This window comes from Urocampus carinirostris, chromosome 5 (assembly GCF_059441175.1).
Source record: "Urocampus carinirostris isolate Australia breed hairy pipefish chromosome 5, RoL_Ucar_1.0, whole genome shotgun sequence".
NCBI classification, from domain to species: domain Eukaryota; kingdom Metazoa; phylum Chordata; class Actinopteri; order Syngnathiformes; family Syngnathidae; genus Urocampus; species Urocampus carinirostris.
In genome coordinates this window covers 36,385,550-36,407,071 of record NC_142353.1, presented here as the reverse complement: position 1 = coordinate 36,407,071, position 21,522 = coordinate 36,385,550, and the positions used below count along the sequence as shown (strand labels likewise).

General features: G+C 43.0%; 1 protein-coding gene across 1 annotated transcript; it reads right to left on the bottom strand.

Moving 5' to 3' along the window:
• Positions 1-327: 327 nt before the first annotated feature.
• On the bottom strand, positions 328-4,675 carry xbp1 (X-box binding protein 1). The gene is given in 6 exon segments (XM_088336616.1): positions 328-1,292; positions 3,178-3,276; positions 3,279-3,344; positions 3,415-3,531; positions 3,657-3,753; positions 4,305-4,675. Coding segments are annotated over 6 exon segments (1,191 nt in total). The 5' UTR covers positions 4,541-4,675; the 3' UTR covers positions 328-716.
• Positions 4,676-21,522: the final 16,847 nt, after the last annotated feature.

The window sequence follows — 21,522 nt, the reverse complement described above, 5'->3', positions numbered from 1 at the left end:
AAGGTGCTGTATCTAAGCCAGGATTCTCATGCTACTCGTAACCAATACTGTTTGGTGGGAAAGCAAACCCCTACCTAAAAACTGTCCTGGAGAGGAATGGGTGCCGCCGTGTTGTACTTGCCCAAGACAGGCCACAGAAAGTGGTGCCCCGAAGACCCTGGCAGGATCCATGAATTGTGATGTACGAACTATCTGCTCGTTAGTAAAGGGGAATAATATATTATGATTCATTATTAATATTCAAAGGATATCGAATTATTTGGAACTAACACCGCAGTCTTAGTGAAAACACATACTTGGTACAATCATTTCAAACCAAAAGACGTCTAAAATTGCAATGCAGAGTTTATTTAAACGCAGAAAGACTACAAGGAAAGCAGACAACATTTCAAATCTTAATTTCATACAGCGACCCCGAAGCAGAATACACAAATAAATAGTATTTCATATTTATATAACCCCCTCCCCTCAAAACCCTTCCCACTCACAACTTCACCCCATACTTTCAATACTGGACAGCAATTTCGAAGCGAACTCCATCTCCCATGAGCCATTGCGACATGGCGAACGCTACAGACCTGCTGTAAAAGTTAAAAGGGAGAACGTGTTTTTTGGGCCAGAAATACAAACAAGTGACACTTAGCTATTAGCTCTGACGCTACACGTTAGCACTCTTTGTAGGCAAAATATAGTTTGGGGGCAAATTGTGAGCATGTTCATACGCTGATGAGCTGGGGGAAGAGTTCATTGGCGAACACGTCGTCCCAGGGGCTCTCGGAGCACAACGGGGACGACATGTCGCTGAAGGGGGACGGGGAACCCTCGTAACCGGAGTCGCTGTAGGCATCTGTTAGGCAGGCTTCCTTGTCCAGGCTGCTGAGGGCCGTCGTGGAGCAGGCGGCTGTAGGTATGCAGAGGAAATCCTCCATCTGTGAGGGTATAACCACTTCTTCTGGCTCATCTTTCACGCAAACATCCTCCACCACCACGACCACCTCTTCTTCAGCCTCCTCCTCAGCAGCGGGAAAGGAAGCCGTGACGCTGTCGTCGTCGCTTTCCTCAAAGTCTTCCATGGCAACCTCTGCCGGCTTGGTGTAAATGTGATCCAAGTGGATCAGTCCATTAAGGGTCTCCAGCTCAATTGGTGAGGACCCCAGAGATGCAGGTGAGGCGGCAGGTACTGAATCCCGCCCACCAACCAGGAGCACCGGTGGCTCCTCGTGCTCCTTCTCACAAGACTTGAGGAAAAGCTCCGGGTCAAGGATGTCCAGAATGCCCAGGAGCAGATCAGACTGGTGAGGGAAAGGGGCAGAAAGAGATTAGCCAGGTGAACTTTCACCCTAATGCAGAGTGGACTTAGCCAAGCCTCTTAAAACTTTACTACCACCCTAGTTATTAGTGTATAACTGACACCCCTTATTTTTTATTAAAATATATATTTTTTCTCATCTTAAACTAAGCATGCAAGTGACAAATGCAGTTTAATATGTAGCGCCATGATACAAATCCTTTATTGAAAACGTAAACTATGAACTCAAAAGGACTAACAGGCTCAAAGGCAGTTTTCTAACATGGCCATCACCACCCTAAACAAGCTCGCAAAACTTAAAAGTGTATTCTCACGACAAGCGTTATTGCATTGTTTCGTCGCACCAATGTTAGAATGCACTGTTCTTTTACACAACAACATTGTTCTATTGTTTTAAGTTTTCTCACTCTTTAGCAGGTTAAATAGGCCAAAATAATTAAAGTCTTTGATCTTATTTTCTCTCTAAATTATTACATGTTTAACCATCTATGCCATGTCTAATATCAATGACAATAAAGACAATTCACTCCAAACACAACATTTACAATGGATTTATTTAATGGCCTTCAAAGTCATCATCAGCTACACCAAAGAGTTCTTTCCCCAGTTGTGCTTTTGTGTGTTTATTTCTCCATTCTCCAATATTCGTCTCTGGTACCATGACTAAGAATAGTTTGATAACGAGATGAAACCTAGTGCCTTTTCCTATGTCGTCTATAATACTGGTGGTCTAGTTATAAAACATTTATGAATCATTTTCTGCAAATATGTAATTGTCAAGTGTCTTTGCTGTAGAAACTTAGGGTGTTATAAATTATGTTGTAATTAAACATAATAATAATTTAATTTCCTTGTATTGTCATTTTGTGTAACAATGTACACAGAACGAAATGTCGATTGCACCTGACCCGTTGTAGCGAGCCGATGCAGCCGCAGCCAACAGAGGGCGCCGCCGACCACTTTTTAAGTCTTAGGAATGACTCGGCCGGGGCGCGAACCCGAACCTCCCAGTCTCAAAGCGGGCGCCTTACCATCTAGGCTACTGATACTGTTCAGTGTCATTTTATAACATTTTTGGTTAGTGGTGTGACGCAAAAATTTTCCAATGTAAAAAACATGCCCTGGCTTAAAAAACACTGGTCTTGTGGTTAGGATTCAGCGCTCTCACAACCAGGGCCCGGGATCCAATTCCAATTGCGTCCAATGCTTTGCGATTGCTAGACAACTTTCGATGATTCACTGCACAAATATGGTAACATTACCGTAAAACCGAATAATTACAGTACTTTTACGCATTATTTGCACAAGAAAAGTTAAGTTATGTTGCCATTAAATCTAACTTTACATGAAGTGATTTTGCATTCTTGCCAACACTACCGCTTTATGGATTTGACTACTGCTTTTCTCCCCTGAAAAACGAATGCTTTTAATCAAACTCAAATAAAAAAATCGTAACACCGAGACTAGTATTTGAAATCTACCGCTGCTTTCTTTTGAAGCAAGATTAAGCCTAAACAGCTCATAAAATAGATAAAAATCTACTGTTTTCTAATGCCAAAAGGTTGACATGCATGGTTTTGTTTCCCCCTACTAGGGGAGGGTACCGAAATGTGATCTTTTCACGGATAACATTTGTACCATCTACGATTCAGTCAAGTCATTTTTATTTGTATAGCCCTTAATCACAAAGAGTCTCAAAGGGCTTCACAGGTTATTACACAGACTATTTTTTCACCATCCCCTGATCTGGAACCAACATGAGGGCAAGGAAAAACTCAAAAACCTCAACATGAGGAAAATGAAGAAACCTTGAGAAGGGGACCGCACATGTGGCATCCCCCTTTCAGGATTATGATCAGCATAAATACCTCAATGTCTGGAGCATCAGGACCATCTGTATCCATTGGGAAGTTTTCATGTTTTGGGAGTGCTGGGTCTGCACCTTCTGCAGAGGCACACGTAGCCTGAGTGCTGCGGACTCAGAAGACCCGATTCCCAAAACTGCTTCGTTCCCGTTAGACACCAACACTTGAACCTACAAAGAGGGAAAACCATGAATTGGTGTTCAGAGCGTGAAGTGAAACGCTTTAAATCAATAATCGCACCTTCTGTTTTGTGTCAATGGCATCCAAGCCAAGTCTTTGCTTCAAATCGTCATTTTCACTAAGCAGGTTGATGTTCTTTTCCCGGAGGAGCCGGTTCTCAATGTTGAGCTTTTGGTTCTAGAGGAGAAAAAATGCAAATGGAAATACAAGTTTCTCCTGTTTTACGTCGGTTGAAACAATGAGAGTCATCGAAACGACAAAACTAATTACAGCCTTGGCGATTCCGCAAAGACGGCAAATACCTCCAATTCCAACTCCAGGACCTGCTGCTCCAGTTCACCCATTTTGGCTTTTTTTCTGTCCCTTGCCGTCTGGGCTGCAACTCTGTTTTTGAGTTTCCTGCGTGGGGGGAGGAGGAGAAAGTGGAGGAGGGTGAATATACAGGGGATAAGTGAGGACATTCTTTCCGTGATGGAGCGGTGAAGTAATAGTTGACACCCGCCATGTTCTTGCCACGCATGCACGTCAAAGTCCTGCTCGATCAAGATAAGAGTTTTAAAGTCCGATTGATAGAACGATTTGGGTAAATGACTGAAATATATTGACGGAACTTTTAACTTGCAGAAAATAGAACTTTCAAACAGTTAATGTAAACACAAAACTGAAGTTAAAGCTAAATTAAAGACCGTTAAATAAAAGCATAATGTAAGATGAAAAATACTCGTAGACTATTTGAAAAGGTGAAAGTGGGGGCGGAAAAAAAAATGTAGAAAAATAAGTAGAATAAGCGGATTATTTAATCAGGTGGGCAAATGGTCACCGCCATTTTGTGTGATTAATCAATACTGAATGACTCCGTCTGACCTATATTAATAAACGTCATAAACACCATTTGACATATAGCCTAATTATATATAAATATATATCTAAAAAGATATGTAAAGACGAACCTTCTAAGCGCTTTCTCCTCGGGGCTTAAGTGCGTGAGACGTTGTCTTTTGCGCACCGGCGGCCCCGCCGAGCTGCTGGACTCGGAGTCCGACGACGCCTGGTGAGAAGCGGACGCCGGCGGCAGGACCACCGAGATGGGGCGGCCGAAGCTCGCCGTCGCGGTGCCGCCGCTCTGCTTCCCGGAGATGAGGAGCAGTTTATGTGCGCCCCCGCTCGTCGTCGTGACCATCACCATGATTGTGCGATAGCTTTCCCGGTTCTCCGAGCGAACCCCTGAAAATAAACAAGCCGATCGGTCTTCCGACGTCGGCGGGGATTCGTTTTTTTTTCTGCTATACGATCCAAAGCTTCGCTGAGTTTTCTACTATCGTGGTGATATTTGATTGGCTGAGAAATAATTGTGACGTCACTGCAGTGTGCGTTGTGATTGGACTAGATGATTACCTAATTTGCATGGAGACTTTCATCATCTTCCGGAACAACAAACTTGTGGAAATGCTCAAGAAAATCTAAATTTAAATGGTGAGTTATTACATGTTTGATGTGATGCTTTATATCACATTCACTCATTCGTTCATTCATTCATTCATTCATTCATTCATTCATACAAAAATCATATTTCAGAAGGTGGGGTGGTGCGTTCACGTGGAACACCAGTGTCTAACGTGCGGCCTGCGGGCAAGATTAGGCCCGCCAAGGTTTTTAATTCGGCCCGCGAGAAAACACCCATCGAAGCACAAGAGACAAATCAGCTGCAATTTGAAATGTGTCCACTTAATGTTGAGACAGCCAGGTGTCAATCGCAAAGCAACTGGAGTTATCTTCCTTTTTCTTTCTTTCTTTCTTTCTTTCTTTCTTTCTTTCTTTCTTTCTTTCTTTCTTTCTTTCTTTCTTTCTTTCTTTCTTTCTTTCTTTCTTTCTTTCTTTCTTTCTTTCTTTATATCTCTTTCCATCTATCTTTCTCTCTCTTCTTTTTTATTTTTCTCTCTGACTTAATCGCTCTTGTCACTCTCTTTCTCTATATCACTGTGTCTCTTTCTCTCTCTCTCTCTCTCTCTCTCTCTCTCTCTCTCTCTCTCTCTCTCTCTCTCTTTCTCTAGTTCTTTCTTACTGTTGTTCGGTTTTATTTCTTATAATATTTTATTTTCTATCTGTCTCTTTCTCTCTCTTTCTTTCTCACTCTCTCTTTTTCTCTATATCACGGTGTCTCTTTTTCTCTCTATATACCTCCCTTTTATTCTTTCTGTGTTTTTTTATGTCACTCATCGTTTTCACTCTGTCTCTTTCCCTCTCTCTTGCTTTCTCTCTCTGTTTTTTTCTCTGGTTCTCCCCCTTTCTCTATATCTCTGTCCATCTATCTTAATCTACTGTTTCTCCCTCTTCCTTCTTTTCTTTTCTTTGTCTTTTTCACTCTCTTCTTTTCTCTCTCTTTCTCTGGTTCTCTCTTTCTGTTGTTCTGTTGTTCTTTCTTATTATATTTCTATTTCCACCGTCTCTTTCTCTGTCTCTCTGTTTTTCTCCCTTATTTCTTTTCTTTTCTCTGCCTCTTTCACTCTATTTTCTCTCTTTCTCTGGTTCTCTCTTTCTGTCGTTCTGTCGTTCGTTCCTATTATCTTTCTTTTTCCATCAGTCTCCTTCCCTTTCTCTGTGTGTTTCTGTTTCTCTCTCACATTTCTTTCTCCTTCTCTTTCTACCTCCCCCTCTCTCTCTCTTGTTCTCTCTCTTTCTTCCTCTTTAATCTACTAGTACGGCCCCTGTGAGGGTTTCTTTTTACCACATGGCCCCCAGGCTAAAATGAGTTCGACACCCCCGATTTTGGAGAAAATGATGCAATCTGGTGAACTGCTTTGAAACTCAAATGAAAGGTGTTGCGACACACGGGACTTTCCTGGATAAGTACCCAAACATGCTGTGGAAAAAGACAACACTTTCTTTATTGTCTTTATTGTCATTGATATCAACATAGTTGTGTATTAGACATGGCACTCAGGGATAAACACGTAGTAAATACTTAATAAGGCCAACGTGCCAGGATAAATAAGAAAAGATTAAATAAGAATTAATTTAAAATTAAGTAGTGCTTAGAGACTGGGCCAATGTCAATAATAAATTAAATAAAAACAGTGCAATGACATTATTTTTGAAAGAAAGAGGAAGGGCTGCGCCCACGATACGGTGTTCGCTGAACGCGGGAGGCAAGTCACTCTCGCACTCGGATTGCAATGGCGGTGTCAGGGACGGAAAAACTGGTCGGTAGCCAGGACCTGGAGAGCAAAGCGTGGTCGGGGTCGGAAACGAGTCGTAAGCCAGGACAGGAGAGAAGACGTAGTCAGGATCAAAAATGGGTCGTAAGCCGGGACGGGAGAGCAGACGTGGTCAGGATCAAAACAGGTCATAGCCGTAGACCGACGGGAGCAAAAACGGGACAGGTGGGAGTCAGGGTTGACAAAGGCTTGCCTAGTGTACACTGAGGTTCGCGGACGGACTGACAACAGGGGATTGGCAGAACCGTGTTCAAACAGTGACCGGGAGCCAATCAGAATTCGTGGCGGTTAGCATCAAATGAGCAGGCGCAGCTGAGTCACATCAGTAATCATGAAAGAAAAATAAAGCTAAAAATTTGGAGTTTGACATACTTTCTTTATACAAATACATATCATGTGTATCAACGTTACCAAATAATTATTAATATTCAGGAAAGCCTGCTATTAATACCTGACCCAGTTCCCTTTTGCTTCATTACATATTTTCTTTTTGTTATTCCCTTTTGTTGATCTGCGTGAATTCGCTAACAATCCGACGAAATGTAGGTCAAAGTATTTGTGATCAGCTTAGACCGGAAAGTAAGAATTTGTGTAAAACATGAAGCCATTCAAGTCTGTCGAGGAGGACAAACACGTTTTTTCAGTTAGCAGCTATTAGAAAACCCCCTCACCCAGAAATCCTCCAGTTCCCAAACTTGAAAGAGTAAACGTTTGCTGAGCTTTGTATCCAATCCACTTTTATGACGTGGGGCATTCAACAGGAAAGCACTTTGGCACTTCGGTTGAAGTGTTTGTGTGAGACTCATGTACACTGAAGAAAATAAGTCTTTGAACACCCTGCTATTTTGCTATTTCTCCCACTTAGAAATCATGAAGAGGTCTGAAATTTTCATCGTAGGTGCATGTCTACTGTAAGAGAGATAAACTAAAAAGAAAAATCCAGAAATCCCAATGCATGACTTTTTAACGATTTATTTGTGTGATATGGCTGCAAAAAAGAATTTGAACACCTGAGAAAATGAATATGAATACTTGGTACTGTAGCCTCTGTTTGCTATTACAGAGGTCAAACGTTTCCTGTAGTCTTTCACCAGGTTTGCACACATTGCAGGAGGGATTTTGGCCCACTCCTCCACACAGATCTTTTCTAAATCAGTCGGGTTTCTGGGCTGTCGCTGGGAAACACGGAGTTTGAGCTCCCTCCAAAGATTTTCGATTGGGTTCAGGTCTGGAGACTGGCTGGGCCATGCTAGAACCTTGATATGCTTCTTACGGAGCCACTCCTTGGTTTTCCTGGCTGTGTGCTTCGGGTCATTGTCGTGTTGGAAGACCCAGCCACGACCCATCTTCAATGCTCTGATTGAGGGAAGGAGGTTATTCCCCAAAATATCACAATACACGGCCCCAGTCATCCTCTCTTTAATGCAGTGCACTCCTCCTGTCCCACGTGCAGAAAAGCACCCCAAAGCATGATGCTACCACCCCCATGCTTTTGAGTAGGTATGGTGTTCTTCGGATTGTACTCTTTATTCTTCTACCTCCACAACATCTGGTAGACAAAATGAGACTCCTGGGTTTCAACACCCCCCTGCGGAACTGGCTGCTGGACTTCCTCAGTGACAGACCCCAATCAGTGCGGATAGGTCAGAACATCTCAGATGTCATCTACCTCAGCACGGGCTCCCCCCAAGGCTGTGTCCTGAGCCCCTTGCTGTTCACCTTGATGACACACGACTGAGTCCCTAGGTCCGCCACAAACCACATCGTGAAGTATGCTGACGACACAACAGTGGTGGGCCTCATCAGGGACGACAACGACCTGGCCTACAGAGAGGAGGTGGAGCAGTTGGTGGGCTGGTGCAGGGACAACAGCCTGGTCCTGAATGTTGACAAAACTAAAGAGATCATTGTCGACTTTAGGAAAAACCAGCCCAACCATGCCCCACTTTGCATCAACAACAAGGCTGTGGAGGTTGTCAGCAGTATCAAGTTCCTAGGGGTGCACATTACAAACAAACTCACCTGGTCCGTGAACACTGCATCACTGGTTAAGAGGGCACAGCAACGCCTGTACTTCCTGCGGAGGATGAGGAGAGCCCACCTGCCCCGACCTTCCCTCATCGCATTCTACAGGGGCACCATAGAGAGTATCCTGACCAGCTGTATCTCTGTGTGGTGTGGAGGCTGCAGCGCTACCGACTGGGGTAGTGTGAGGAGGGTAACGAGGACAGCAGAGAAAATAATCGGGACTACACTTCCCTCCATTCAGGACATTGGCCAGAAGCGCTGCCTATCCCATGCTAAGAACATTATCGGGGACCCCTCTGACCCCCATCATGGACTGTTCACTCTGCTAGCCTCTGGAAAGAGGTACTGCAGTGTGCGGTGCAGGACCACCAGGTTCCGCAGTAGTCTAGTCCCCCTGGCCATTAGACTGTTAAATGGTCAATCTAACATATACTGGTAGTTGACCTAAATCGAAACGGCTGCTAATTTGACTTTTTGCACTACTGGCAGTTCTTTATAGCTTGCCACTCCTTGCACAATTGCTCTCTGCACTATTGTACTTACAGCGTTATTGTTACAGTGTTAATGTTACTGTTTACCTGACTTGTTAACCTGACTGCCCATTTTGCACATCTGGTTAGCTACTCCTCTTGCACTATCGGCACTATGGTAAAATACTATACGTAGCCATAATACAATACAACTTTTACTTATATCTGTACATTCAAGGAAACTGGGCGGGTCAGATGTATCGACATTTCGTTCTGTATACACGTGTACTAGAATGACAATAAAGTAGATCTGAATCTGAATCAAACACCCTTGGTAGAATTATGACCAAAACGTTATATTTTGGTCTCATCTGACCACAAAACTTTCTCCCATAACTCCTCTGTATCATCCAAATGGTCATATGCAAACTTAAAATGGGCATTGACATGTGCTTGTTTAAGCAGGGGAACCTTTCTTGCCATGCATTTTTTCAAATCATGACCTCTCAGTGTATTACCTACAGTAACCTTGGAAACAGTGGTCCCAGCTCTTTTCAGGTCATTGGCCAACTCCTGTTGTATAGTTCATCTTTGATGACCAAGGATTTTCTCCTTGTTTAGGCCAAAACTTTAGAAGGACGGCCATGGCTTGGTAGGTTTGCAGTGGTTTTATGCTCTTTCCACTTTTATATGCTCCTGAGATGTGTAAAAGTTAAGAAATTGTCTTGTATCCCATTCCTTCTTTGAACTTTTCCACAACTTTATCCCTGACCTACCTGGTGTGTTCTTTGGTCTTCATAATTCTGTCTGCTCTCCACTGTCTCCTTTCACAGACTTCTTAGCCCATCACTGAGTAGGTGCATTTGAACTGAGACTCAATGTCACACACTCTGTCAATGAAGTACTCTGTCATTGTTAGTCTTTTGGGTTGACATTGGTTCACTCAAAAGTTATCAGGGAACTTCTGGAGTCTGTTGGCTCTTAAGAAAAACTTCAAAGATCAGTGCTGGCTCCTTAGTTTTGTGTGACCAGTTCTTAAAAGTTGAAGTACCGGCTGAGTCCCAAACACAGTAGGCTTGCCTCATTTTATGACGCCTTACTCACTGTTCCTTGACACACTAAACAATACTGTTGTAAAGTTCACCTCAGACCGGGTTAACTTTTACAGTTTATGTCAAACAAGTGGCACCATGAAAACTACAATTGTCTTGATTGTCATTGATAAAAACATAGTGAGCATTGTTTTTAATGAGATTAGACATGGCACTCCAGGTTAAACAGGTAACAAAGACTAAAAAGAGGAAGAATACGATACAAAGAATATCCTGAGAAAAAATTATATCAGCATAAATAGGCAAAAATATTTACAGGGCAGTCGGATGCGGAAATTATAATTCATGTGTTTGTTACTTCCCGTCTCGATTACTGTAATGCACTACTCTCCGGTCTCCCGAAGTCCAGAATCAAGTCTCTTCAGCTGGTACAAAATGCCGCAGCGAGGCTTTTAACTAGGACAAAAAAGTCCAATCACATCACACCGATTTTGGCTAACCTGCATTGGCTCCCAATTAGCCTCAGATGTGATTTCAAGGTTCTCTTAGTCTCATCTCATCTCATTAGCCGTACCGCTTATCCTCATTAGGGTCGCGGGGGGGCTGGAGCCCATCCCAGCCATCTCCAGGCAGTGGGCAGGGGACACCCTGAACTGGTTGCCAGCCAATCGCAGGGCACACGGGGACAGACAACTCATTCGCTCATTCACACCTAGGGACAATTTGGACCGGCCAATTCACCTGAAATGCATGTTTTTGGAAGGTGGGAGGAAACCGGAGTGCCCGGAGGAAACCCACGCAAGCACGGGGAGAACATACAAACTCCGCACAGGAAGTCTGGAGCTGGATTTGAACCCATGACAGGTTCCCATGACATGAACTGTGCCGCCGTGCTGCCTTGATTTAGGGCTATACAAATAAAAATTACTTGACTTGACTTGCTGCAAAAGTCCTAAATAATTTGATAAATAAGATATGAACACACATTTTTCCATCCATACAAAATATATCTATATTACAGAGTCTTGTGTACTTGTTTAGGGTGGTGATGCCCCTGTTAGTCCTTGTTCTAAGAGACCAGTAGCCTTGCCAGATAGCATCAGTTCAAAGAGGTGGTAACAGAAGAGTCCTTCATAACTTCACATTTAACTTATTTTGGCTAGCCTTATTTTTAATGGGGCGGCAGTGGCTCAGGAGGTAGAGCGCTCGTTTTGGGATCAAGGGATCCCAGTTCGAATCCCGGCCCGTCCGTGTTACATGTCGAAGTGTCCTTGGGTAAGACACTGAACCCCTAATACCCCTAATAAGCAGGTTAGCGCCTTACATGGCTGCACGGCCGCTATTGGGAAATGTGGAGCACATTGTAAAGCACTTTGGGAAGTCATTGACTTGAAAAGCGCTATAAAAATACAGATCATTCCATTTCATATTTTAAAGGAGACCAAAGACATCCTCGCCAAACAATATCTAATAAATCAGGGAAAATAGAGAGCATCTTGTAGAAGCTTTTTAATCTTTGCTTGGTAATTAGAATAGAATAGAATAGAATAGACCTTTATTGTCATTGTTACAAAATGGGTTAACATATTGTGTTACAACGAAATTGGGCATGACACTCCAGTTTCACACATTCACAGTAAGGTAAAAAACCCAAGAAGATAAAGGAACAGAGAAGATAAGGTTATAAAACAAGGGGAATGAGGTTATACTTATATTTTACATAAAATTTACCCAAGAAATGTCGGCATATAGGATGTTAATTGATGTTATCAGTGGTAAACATGTACTTTGCAGATCGTCAAACATATCTGCGATTTACATGTGTGATTTTTAATCTTGTGTGTGCATTTATCAAGACATATGATTGTTAAATATACTCATAAAGGTGTTGGGTAAAACAACACTAATATGTATCTTACATTTTCAGTTACAGGAAGTTCTTCCCATTACAATTCGCCAATGGGAAATGTCCATAATCGATAAATAATCCTTACAGTGTCAGACGGAAGGAAAACTGAGATCACTTGCACTCGTTTCTTGGTTTTTATTGGAAGGAAGGAACGACAAGACGTGATTCTTCGATACGTTGTTTGACGGATTGACGAAGCTTGACAGGCGGGCGAAGGCTTGGCGGGAATGGTCGTGGACAGGCGTAATCGTCGTGTTGTTGGTCGGGGCTGGAGAAGAAGGGCGTCGTCGTGTTCGGAAGAGTGATCAGGAGTGAGACGGGCATGGCAGGTCGTAGGCAAATTCGCAAATGGGTCGGCAACGGAGATCATGTAGAAGAAAACAGGAGGCAGGCAACAAGTCGGAGGTACGGGCTTTGATGGCAACAGGTAGCATAGTACAATCAGACAGCTTGTTTCCGGAAGCTGAGGATTTAAATGGACAGGGTGCGCCAATCAGCTGTCCTGGCTGTTGGCGCCAAATCCTGAGCACAGGTGTTCCCGATCCGGGTGATAGTGACATACAGTAATAAACGTTTAGGTGTATCATTCACCTGTACTCTTGGGCATGGACCGTAGGGGGCGATGCCATACAAACTAATGATAGCTGACGTTAATCACAAGGGAAGAAATGCAATGGCGAAGCAAAATCATCAAAGCAGAGTCATTTCTAAGTAGATTTTTGTGAAGCATGGCAACAATCTCAAAGTAGTATAACTTCACCCAAAATTCAAGCACTCTTCAATCAATGAAAACATATGAAAATTCAAGCATTTTCAAGGATGGCAAGAACCCGGATAATCCCCTGCATACAAAGCTGTTGATTGAAGAACGAGGCACTAACAAAGAGCCTCCCTTTCAGTAAACAAGAGGCAGGCCGGGGGATGTATAAACCATGGCACACCCTGGGACGGAGCCCAGCTGGGGAAATAAAGGAGGTTAAGTTGCATTTTGTTTGCCTTCCCCCAAAATCAATTCCGCTCATGTCCCATAATGCACTGCGGTGTTGTTTGCAGGACCTGCGGCCTTCCCACATCCGCAAGAAACTTGGTCGAACACTTGATTGGGGTTCAGGATTTCGACTGGGTTGACACAAATTGCTAGCAAAATACGTTTTCGTTACTTGGTTAGAAGTCCTGGGGATCGGTTTGTGTTTATTGTGACCTGGTAGAGAACGGCAGTCCCTTCCTTCTTTTCTTCCTTTGTAACTTCATTTAATCCTCTTGATCTTATTTTGTTTTTCCAACCTTCCGCCATTCCTTTTTCCCCACACGTACTTTTTTATGGCCTTCCTTTCTCACCACCTTTATTTGAATGTTTCTTTTTCACTATTCTTCCCTCTGCAGATACACGTTTACAACACTATCATGCGGTTGTAGTGCTCCCTGCTGGTCAAAAATAGAAACTGCAACACTGGCGTTAATGATATAGTGTTATGAACACCCCCAAAATCCTTAAGACAGGGGGGTCAAACTCATTTTAGCACAGGGGGGCACATGTAGGGAAACATTGTCACGGGGGCCGGACTTGTGGAATAAAGAGGGAAGAAAAGGAAAAGGAGAGCAATAGAGAAGGAGAGTGAGCCAGAGAGAGAGAGAGAGAGAGAGAGAGAGAGAGAGAGAGAGAGAGAGAGAGAGAGAGAGAGAGAGAGAGAGAGAGAAAGGAAAAAGGTTAAAGGGATAGCAATAAAGAAAGAATGAAAATAGAACGAGGGAAAGAGAAAGAAAGACAGACAGACAGAGTGAGAGCAGTAGGGAACGAGAGAGAGAGAGAGAGGGAGAGAGAAAGAGAGAAAGAGAAAAGAAAAGAGTGAAAGGAAGAGAAAGAAAATAGAACGAGGGAAAGAGAAAGAAAGACAGACAGATAGACAGAGTGAGTGAGAACGAGAGAGAGAGAGAGAGAGTGCGCAGTAGAGAACGAGAAATAGAGCAGTAGAGAACGAGAGAGACAGAGGGAGACAGAGAGAGAAAGATAAAGGAAAAGAGTGAAAGCAGGAGCAAGAAAGAAAGAAAGAAAGAAAGAAAGAAAGAAAGAAAGAAAGAAAGAAAGAAAGAAAGAAAGAAAGAATGAATAAGGGACAGAGAAAGAAAGACAGAGAGTGAGGAAAAAAAAGATAGTAAAAGCAAAAGAAAGAAATAGAGGGACAACGTGATAAAATAGGGAGTAAATAGAGAGAGAGAAAGGGAAAAGAAAAAGAGGGAAAAGAGAAATAGGGAGAAAAGAGAGTGGGAAAAAGAAAAAAGAGTGAGAAAGGAAGAGGGAGAAAGAAAGAGTGAGAAAGACAAAAAGACAGATAGAGAAGAAAAGGAGAGGGTAAGGATGAGGCTGAGGAAGAGTGAAAGAGAGAGAGAAAAATGAGAGAAAGAAAAGAAAGAAGGAAAGTGTGAAAGAGTGAGAAATAAAAGAGTAAAAGGTGAGAAAGAAAGAAAAACAAAGAGAGAGAGAAAAAAAGAAAGACAAAGAAATACAGAAATAAATACGCAGTAGTCCTTTGCTCCCCCCACACGAGACAGATAGAACTGGCCTCCCTGCTTACCGGTAGCAGGAGAAACCTTCTGATCTGACTCAGAAACAGCACCTTCATCATCTGGTCACCGTTGTTTTTCAGTGCTAAGCGTCATCCCACCCTTCAGAGATGAACTGGACCTTGGCAATGACGGTGTGATAGTTCCGATACTAGATCCTAAATCATGGGGGAGAAACTATGTAGTTGTGCAATTTTGAATACTACATCATACAATAATGCATTGCACCACTTGTAGCTTTCATATTTACTTGTTTCTATCATGAAAACTCACACTATTGTCAAATAATTGTCGAACAGTGTCATAAAAGCAAGCCATAGAGTCAGATTGAGTAGAATCGACCGAATACTTACCTGAAAAGTTGATATTTTTCATTTACAGTTGATGTATCTCCAAAGGGCCACTAAAATGGCTGCAACCGTATATTTGATTTGATGGTATCCGGTTTTGAACCAATTTGGTGAACACTGCAGTCTATTAAGAATATATCATTAGCATTTTAACGAAAGACACTCTTGAATCCTGAATACAACCTCCTCTCACAGTCATAGCTAGCAAGTTTTAAGTATCAAGCCTCTGGGAAAGCTTTCAGTATGATAAATAAGCATTAGATGGCAGGAGTGGCTTTGATCATATCTCTGTCCACACATCGAGGAAGCACAACTTCCTAGTGTTGCTTCCTTTTCTGCAAATGAGCGTGTGTAGGCGGCCCCATACGGTGAAGCAGTTTGGTAAGTGTTGTGAGATAAGGGCAAATAGTAACTGATTCCTTCTTTAAAAAAAGACAAAGTCCTATCACTAATATCTGGTTGGAGAGGGATGACGTTTCGTGCAAAAAGTAACTCCTCAAAAAGCGCTAATTCCTCATCTCATCTCATTAGCTGTACCGCTTATCCTTATTAAGGTCGCGAAGGGGCTGGAGCCCATCCTAGCTATCTCTGGGCAGTGGGCAGGGGACACCCTGAACTGGTTGCCAGCCAATCGCAGGGCACACGGGGAAAGACAACTCACTCACTCAGTCACACCTAGGGACAATTTGGACAGGCCAGTTCACCTAAAATGCATTTCTTTGGAATGTGGGAGGAAACCGGAGTGCCCGGAGGAAACCCACGCAAGCACGGGGAGAACATACAAACTCTGCACAGGAAGGCCGGTAGCTGGATTTTAACCCACGCAGGAGGTTCCCACAACCTCAGAACTGTGCCGCACACGCGCTAACCACTGTGCCGCCATGCTGCCCGCGCTAATTCCTTTAAAAAAAAAAAAGACGATGTCCTATCACTAACATCTGGTCAGAGAGGGATGACGTTTCGTGCCTTCGCGGGAAAGCGATGGCCGTAGTCACCGAAATCGAGTGATCACATCCCCAGAAACATCAGGCACTGAAAAGCAAGTTGTTTGATCGCGCAAGTTCTTCCGATTTCCAACCGCACGTTTGTCGAACAAGCGGCACTATTGCACGCTAGTCACGGCCACGGCGAGCATTCAAACGGGACTCAATTGACCCTTTGTTGCGACTGACCTTATGCTTCAAGCCAGAATCGGGACGATGAAGAGGAGGTGGGGATGAAGATGGGGCCTCCCATACGGCCCCATGTCATTACATAAAGCAATTAGGTTGAGGATGGATGGTTGGGGGGATCAGGGGGTACGCCGTTGGGGCCCCCAGGACGATGATGTGAGATGCTTTTCTCATGATGACAATGTTGCATGTTTACCATGATGTCACCACTCTGAATCCACTGGGAAGCTGTCATGACATCATTAATGAGTAGAACACCAACAAGTGATACTATAACTTCTAGCAACACAGAAAAAGGGTTTAAATTCAGTTTTTAACGTGTACCGTATTTTCCGCACTATAAGGCGCACCTCAAAGCCTTTATTTTTTTCAAAAGCTGACCATGCGCCTTATAACACAGTGCGCCTTATATATGGATCAATATTAAGTCGCAAAGTCTTGCAACTAATGCAGCAGCCGCCGACTAGGTTTCCCCCCAAACGCCAAGTAGTCCGCGGTGTATGCTGGGATTTATATACTGGCGTTTTATTGGCTAACCAATGTGTCAATCATCATTTGAATCGATCACTATTGGCTAAACTTATTCGGAGGTAAAGGGGGCGGATCCTTTTTATCATTTACAGGCTCGCATAGGCTAAAGGGGCAAAACAAACCCTGGAATTGGCCGAAAAAGATGTGTCAATCATCAGTTGAATCGATCGCTATTGGCTAAAGTTATTCAGAGGTAAAGGGGGCGGATCCTTTTTATCATTTACAGGCTTGCATAGGCTAAAGGGGAAAAACAAAGCCTGCAATTGGCCGAAAAAGACGTCTCAATCATCATTTGAATCGATCACTATTGGCTAAACTTATTCGGAGGTAAAGGGGGCGGATCCTTTTTATCATTTACAGGCTGGCATAGGGTAAAGGGGCAAAACAAAGCCTGCAATTGGCCGAAAAAGATGTGCCAATCATCAGTTAAATCGATCACTATTGGCTAAAGTTTTTCGGAGGTAAAGGGGGCGGATCCTTTTTATCATTTACAGGCTCGCATAGGCTAAAGGGGAAAAACAAAGCCTGATTGGCCAAAAAAGATGAATGTGAATAGCAAGTTTGGTTGTCTACGGCATAGAGGAAACATGTTTTACTATTCTGTATTTGTAAATATTTTATTCTCCTGGATTTACTACACTCACGGATATAAGAGGACCATGGTTGCACATTATTATTGAACACAACGACTTCGGTGAGCTACTCCGGCTATATATTTTCCCAGTATCTTGTTTCAGAGTGATCTAGATGATTTGGTGATGGGTCTTTTTCTAAATTAAACTCAATTCCAAGTGTTTATTGTCATATGCACAGTAAAGTTGCGAGCGAAAAAGAAAATAGATACTAAGGAATGGTTGGCATTTCTTGAATCCCAAGACTTTAACCTTCCGAATGATGGAACGATGCATTTGAGTGACATGGTACGGACACCGCACCCGCACGTGTCTACGACACGTATTTGCTTCTTTGCAAGCTTTTGAATGTTAAGGGGGTAATAAGCTTGACTGAACTATCTGACTGTTTTGTCCACGTTCCCATTGTAGCGCCTTATAATCCGGTGCGTCTTATGTATGTCAAATATAGGACCAAAAACTATTTTTTCGGGGTGCGCCCTATAACCCGGTGCGCCTTATAGTGCGGAAAATACGGTACCTCGAAAATAGAAGTTCATTTTGCTATACAGTAATCCCTCGGTACCCGCGAAAACTGAAAATCCGCGAAGTAGCGGCTCCCCTTCAAAAATGCTTAAAAAACGAATACAGGTATACAGTAACCGCGAACTAGCGAGGTTCCACTGTATTCAAGACATTTTTCTCAAATTGGTGCCAAAATATTTTTGCCACTTGGACTCATTTTCGAAGACCTACCTTTGTCACGGACCAGGAACGGAGACGGGACCAAATTGCGTTCGTTTTACTCAGTTTTTATTAAGAAAGAGAACAGTGCTTGAATCCACGATCCGATGATCGTCGGTCATGGGTAGCCGATAGCAGGAACTCGGAAGTGGCAAGCGAGGGTAGTCCTTGGCAGCGTGGAAAACAGGTCGATGGCCGGGGCAGAGGAGCAAAAACAGAAACAGATCCAGAAAAAAAGGTCGACAACGGGTATCAGGCAGGAAACAGGGCAGGATTGTGTCGGAGAGTACAAAAGCTTGCCTAGCTGAGAGCATAGGTTCGCAGATGGTCTGACGGCTTCCTTTCAGAAGACGGGAGTTTAAAAGGAGTCCAACAGCCAATCAGGTCAAGTCAAGTCAAGTCATTTTTATTTGTATAGCCCTTAATCACAATAAGTCTCTAAGGGCTTCACAGATTAGTACACTATGTTACACAGACTATTTTTCAGCCGACAAGAAGAGTAGGTTATTATTCATATGCAATGGAGTAGAAGTGAGTTTTAAGTTTAGATTTAAACATTTCCACTGAGGTTGCAGATCGGATCTCAGGGGGAAGAGCATTCCACAGCACCGGTGCCCGGATGGAGAACGCTCTCGATCCAGCAGAACACTTCTTTGCTCTCGGGATCACCAGAAGACCGGCACCTCAAGCTTGGTAGCGCGCCATTTTCTTTCCAATTTCCTGCATTCTTGTTTAAGGGTTCTAGTTTCATCAGTAAACCAAGGCGTCTTTTAGGACGTGATTTTAGTTTTATGGGCGCTATTGAATCCAGCACACTAGTCAGGGTGGTATTGAACTCATTCATGAGTGAGTCAATCGAGCCATTGTATGTAGGAAAGGACGCAACTGCTCCAGGAAGGAGTTCAAAGAGCTCAGAAACTGTGCCAGTGCTTATATTGCGTCCGCTAAATACTTCAGCTTTTTTAACACTACACTTAGCTAGCACCTTTAATGTAACTAAATAATGATCCGAGATAACGGTAGTACACGGTAACACCATAATGTTTGAGGTTAAAACTCCTCGAGTCAGAATCAAGTCTAGCGTGTTCCCATTTTTATGGGTTGGCAAATCAACCAGTTGATTAAAGCCAAATGGATCAATTAGAGACCTAAACGCAATAGTAAGTGAATTGAGTGGGGAGTTCATATGAATGTTAAAGTCTCCCATAATTATAATTTTGTCTGCATAGATTACAAGTTCCATCAAACCTGGTGTGACAGCTTGTTAAAGTATAAAGCGGCCCTTGCCTCTGCAAAATCGGCCTACCTTTCGAAGGTGATTGCGTCTCAAAAGAACAACCCCAAAGCCCTTTTTGACACTGTAGCATCGCTTACAAGGCAACAGACTATCGCAGATAGTTCGACACACTCTGCTCAGGACTTAATGGTCTTCTTTACTAAGAAGATTCAATGCATACAGGAAGAAATTGCTAAAGAAATTATTAATACCACACATATTAAAGGACTGAAATTTACAGATGCACGACAGGGTGGCTGCCTTGGGAAAATGGCCGGTTTTAGTGAACTGTCACTTGATGATCTCAAACAGGTGGTAAATGCGGCCAAACCGACAACTTGCCAGTTCGACCCGCTCCCAGGTTCACTTATTAAAAGTCTTTTTGGCGTCCTTGGACCTTCAGTTCTAAATATTATAAACATATCACTCTCCTCAGGTGTAGTTCCAGCAGCTTTTAAGTCCGCCGTTATTAAACCCACACTGAAACGACCCAACCTTGATCCAGAAATATTAAGTAATTACAGACCTGTGTCAAACCTACCTTTCCTCTCTAAAGTACTCGAAAAAGTAGTGGCACAGCAGCTGAATGCTTTCATATCCGAGAATAACCTTTTTGAATCCATGCATCAGGATTAAGGGCTAACCACTCTACTGAGACAGTTCTGATCAAGGTAACAAATGATCTCCTAATGTCAATGGATTCTGGCGCTTCATCACTTTTGCTGCTGCTGGATCTTAGTGCTGCTTTTGACACAGTGCACCACAATATCCTACTAGAACGGTTGGAAAAATGGATTGGTCTCTCAGGAACCGTCCTCTCGTGGTTCAGATCCTACCTCTCAGATAGGACGCACTGTGTTAAATATGGTGAAATGACATCTGAGCCCTTTAATGTTACCTGCGGTGTTCCGCAGGGTTCAGTGCTTGGCCCCCTTCTTTTCAACATTTACATGCTTCCATTAGGTGACATTATTCGCAAGTACAATATCAGCTTCCACTGCTACGCAGACGACACTCAACTCTATCTTCCGTTGGAGGAATCTTCCACACTAAACTGTGGAAATTTGGAGGCCTGCCTCACTGAGATAAAAGAGTGGATGTCACTCAATTTCTTGCGTCTTAACTCTGAAAAGACCGAAATGTTAGTCATTGGTCCATCTAAATGCCGTGACTTATTCGCAAAAACTGCTGTGAACATTGACAAATGTCACATCACACAGAGTGACTCAGTTAAAAATTTAGGTGTCATCCGCAGGTGCCCCGAATCAGTAATCATGACACCCTTTAAATTTAGTTCTGTAGCTATAGAGGCGTAGGACATAACAAAAGAAGCCTTGAACATTTCAGGACCAGAACAGAAAGAAGACCCACTTGTGTTACTTTTCTCGCAAGTTTTATGGAGGAAAGAGGAAGGGCAGCGCCCACGATCTGATGAACCAGTGATATAGATACTAGAAAAAATACTAAAAGTGTCAATTTCACTAAATTAATTTTACATGAGAAATACAGTAATTTATTTATTACTGCTTGGAAAGTATTGGCTTCGGACTGATGAGGAAAGCAAAGGCTACACAGTACCATAAGTGTGTCTTCTTCAATTGTACAACAGGGGGCAGTATTCTCCAAAAAGAAAGATCATCCGTGCCGGATTGAACTGCTCACCGTTTAAACAATCTTATTTTGAAAATAACGACCTGAATTAATTAGGTCCTATGTCAGGGGTGTCAAACTCATTTTAACTCGGGGGCCACTCGATAGAACAAACATTCTCTCGGGGGCTGGACAAGTAGATTAGAGAGAAAGAATAAGAGAGAGATAAAGAAATAAAAGAAAGAGATGAAGAGTAAAAGAGAGAGGATGGGACAAAGAAAGAGAGAAAAGGAGGAAGAGAGAAAGAGAGAGATAAGAGAGAGAGAGAATGTGAGAAAAGAAAAGAGATCAAAAGAGAAATAGTGAGAGAGGGGGAAAGAAAGCGAGAGAGAGAGAAAGAAATCCAAAGAGAAATAGAAAGAGAGAATGAGAGAAGGAGAGAAAATAGAAGGTAGAAAGAGAATGTGAGAAAGAGTGAAGGGGAAAGCAAGAGAGAGAGAGAGAAAAGGAAAAAGGAAGAGAGCATAAGAAGGTAAAAAGACAGAGAGAGAATGAGACAAAGAGAAACAAAGAAAGAGAAAATGAGAGAGAGAGAGAGAGTGAAAAAAGAGAGATAGAGAGTAAGAGAAAAAGGGAGGAAGAGAAAGAGAGAGAGAGA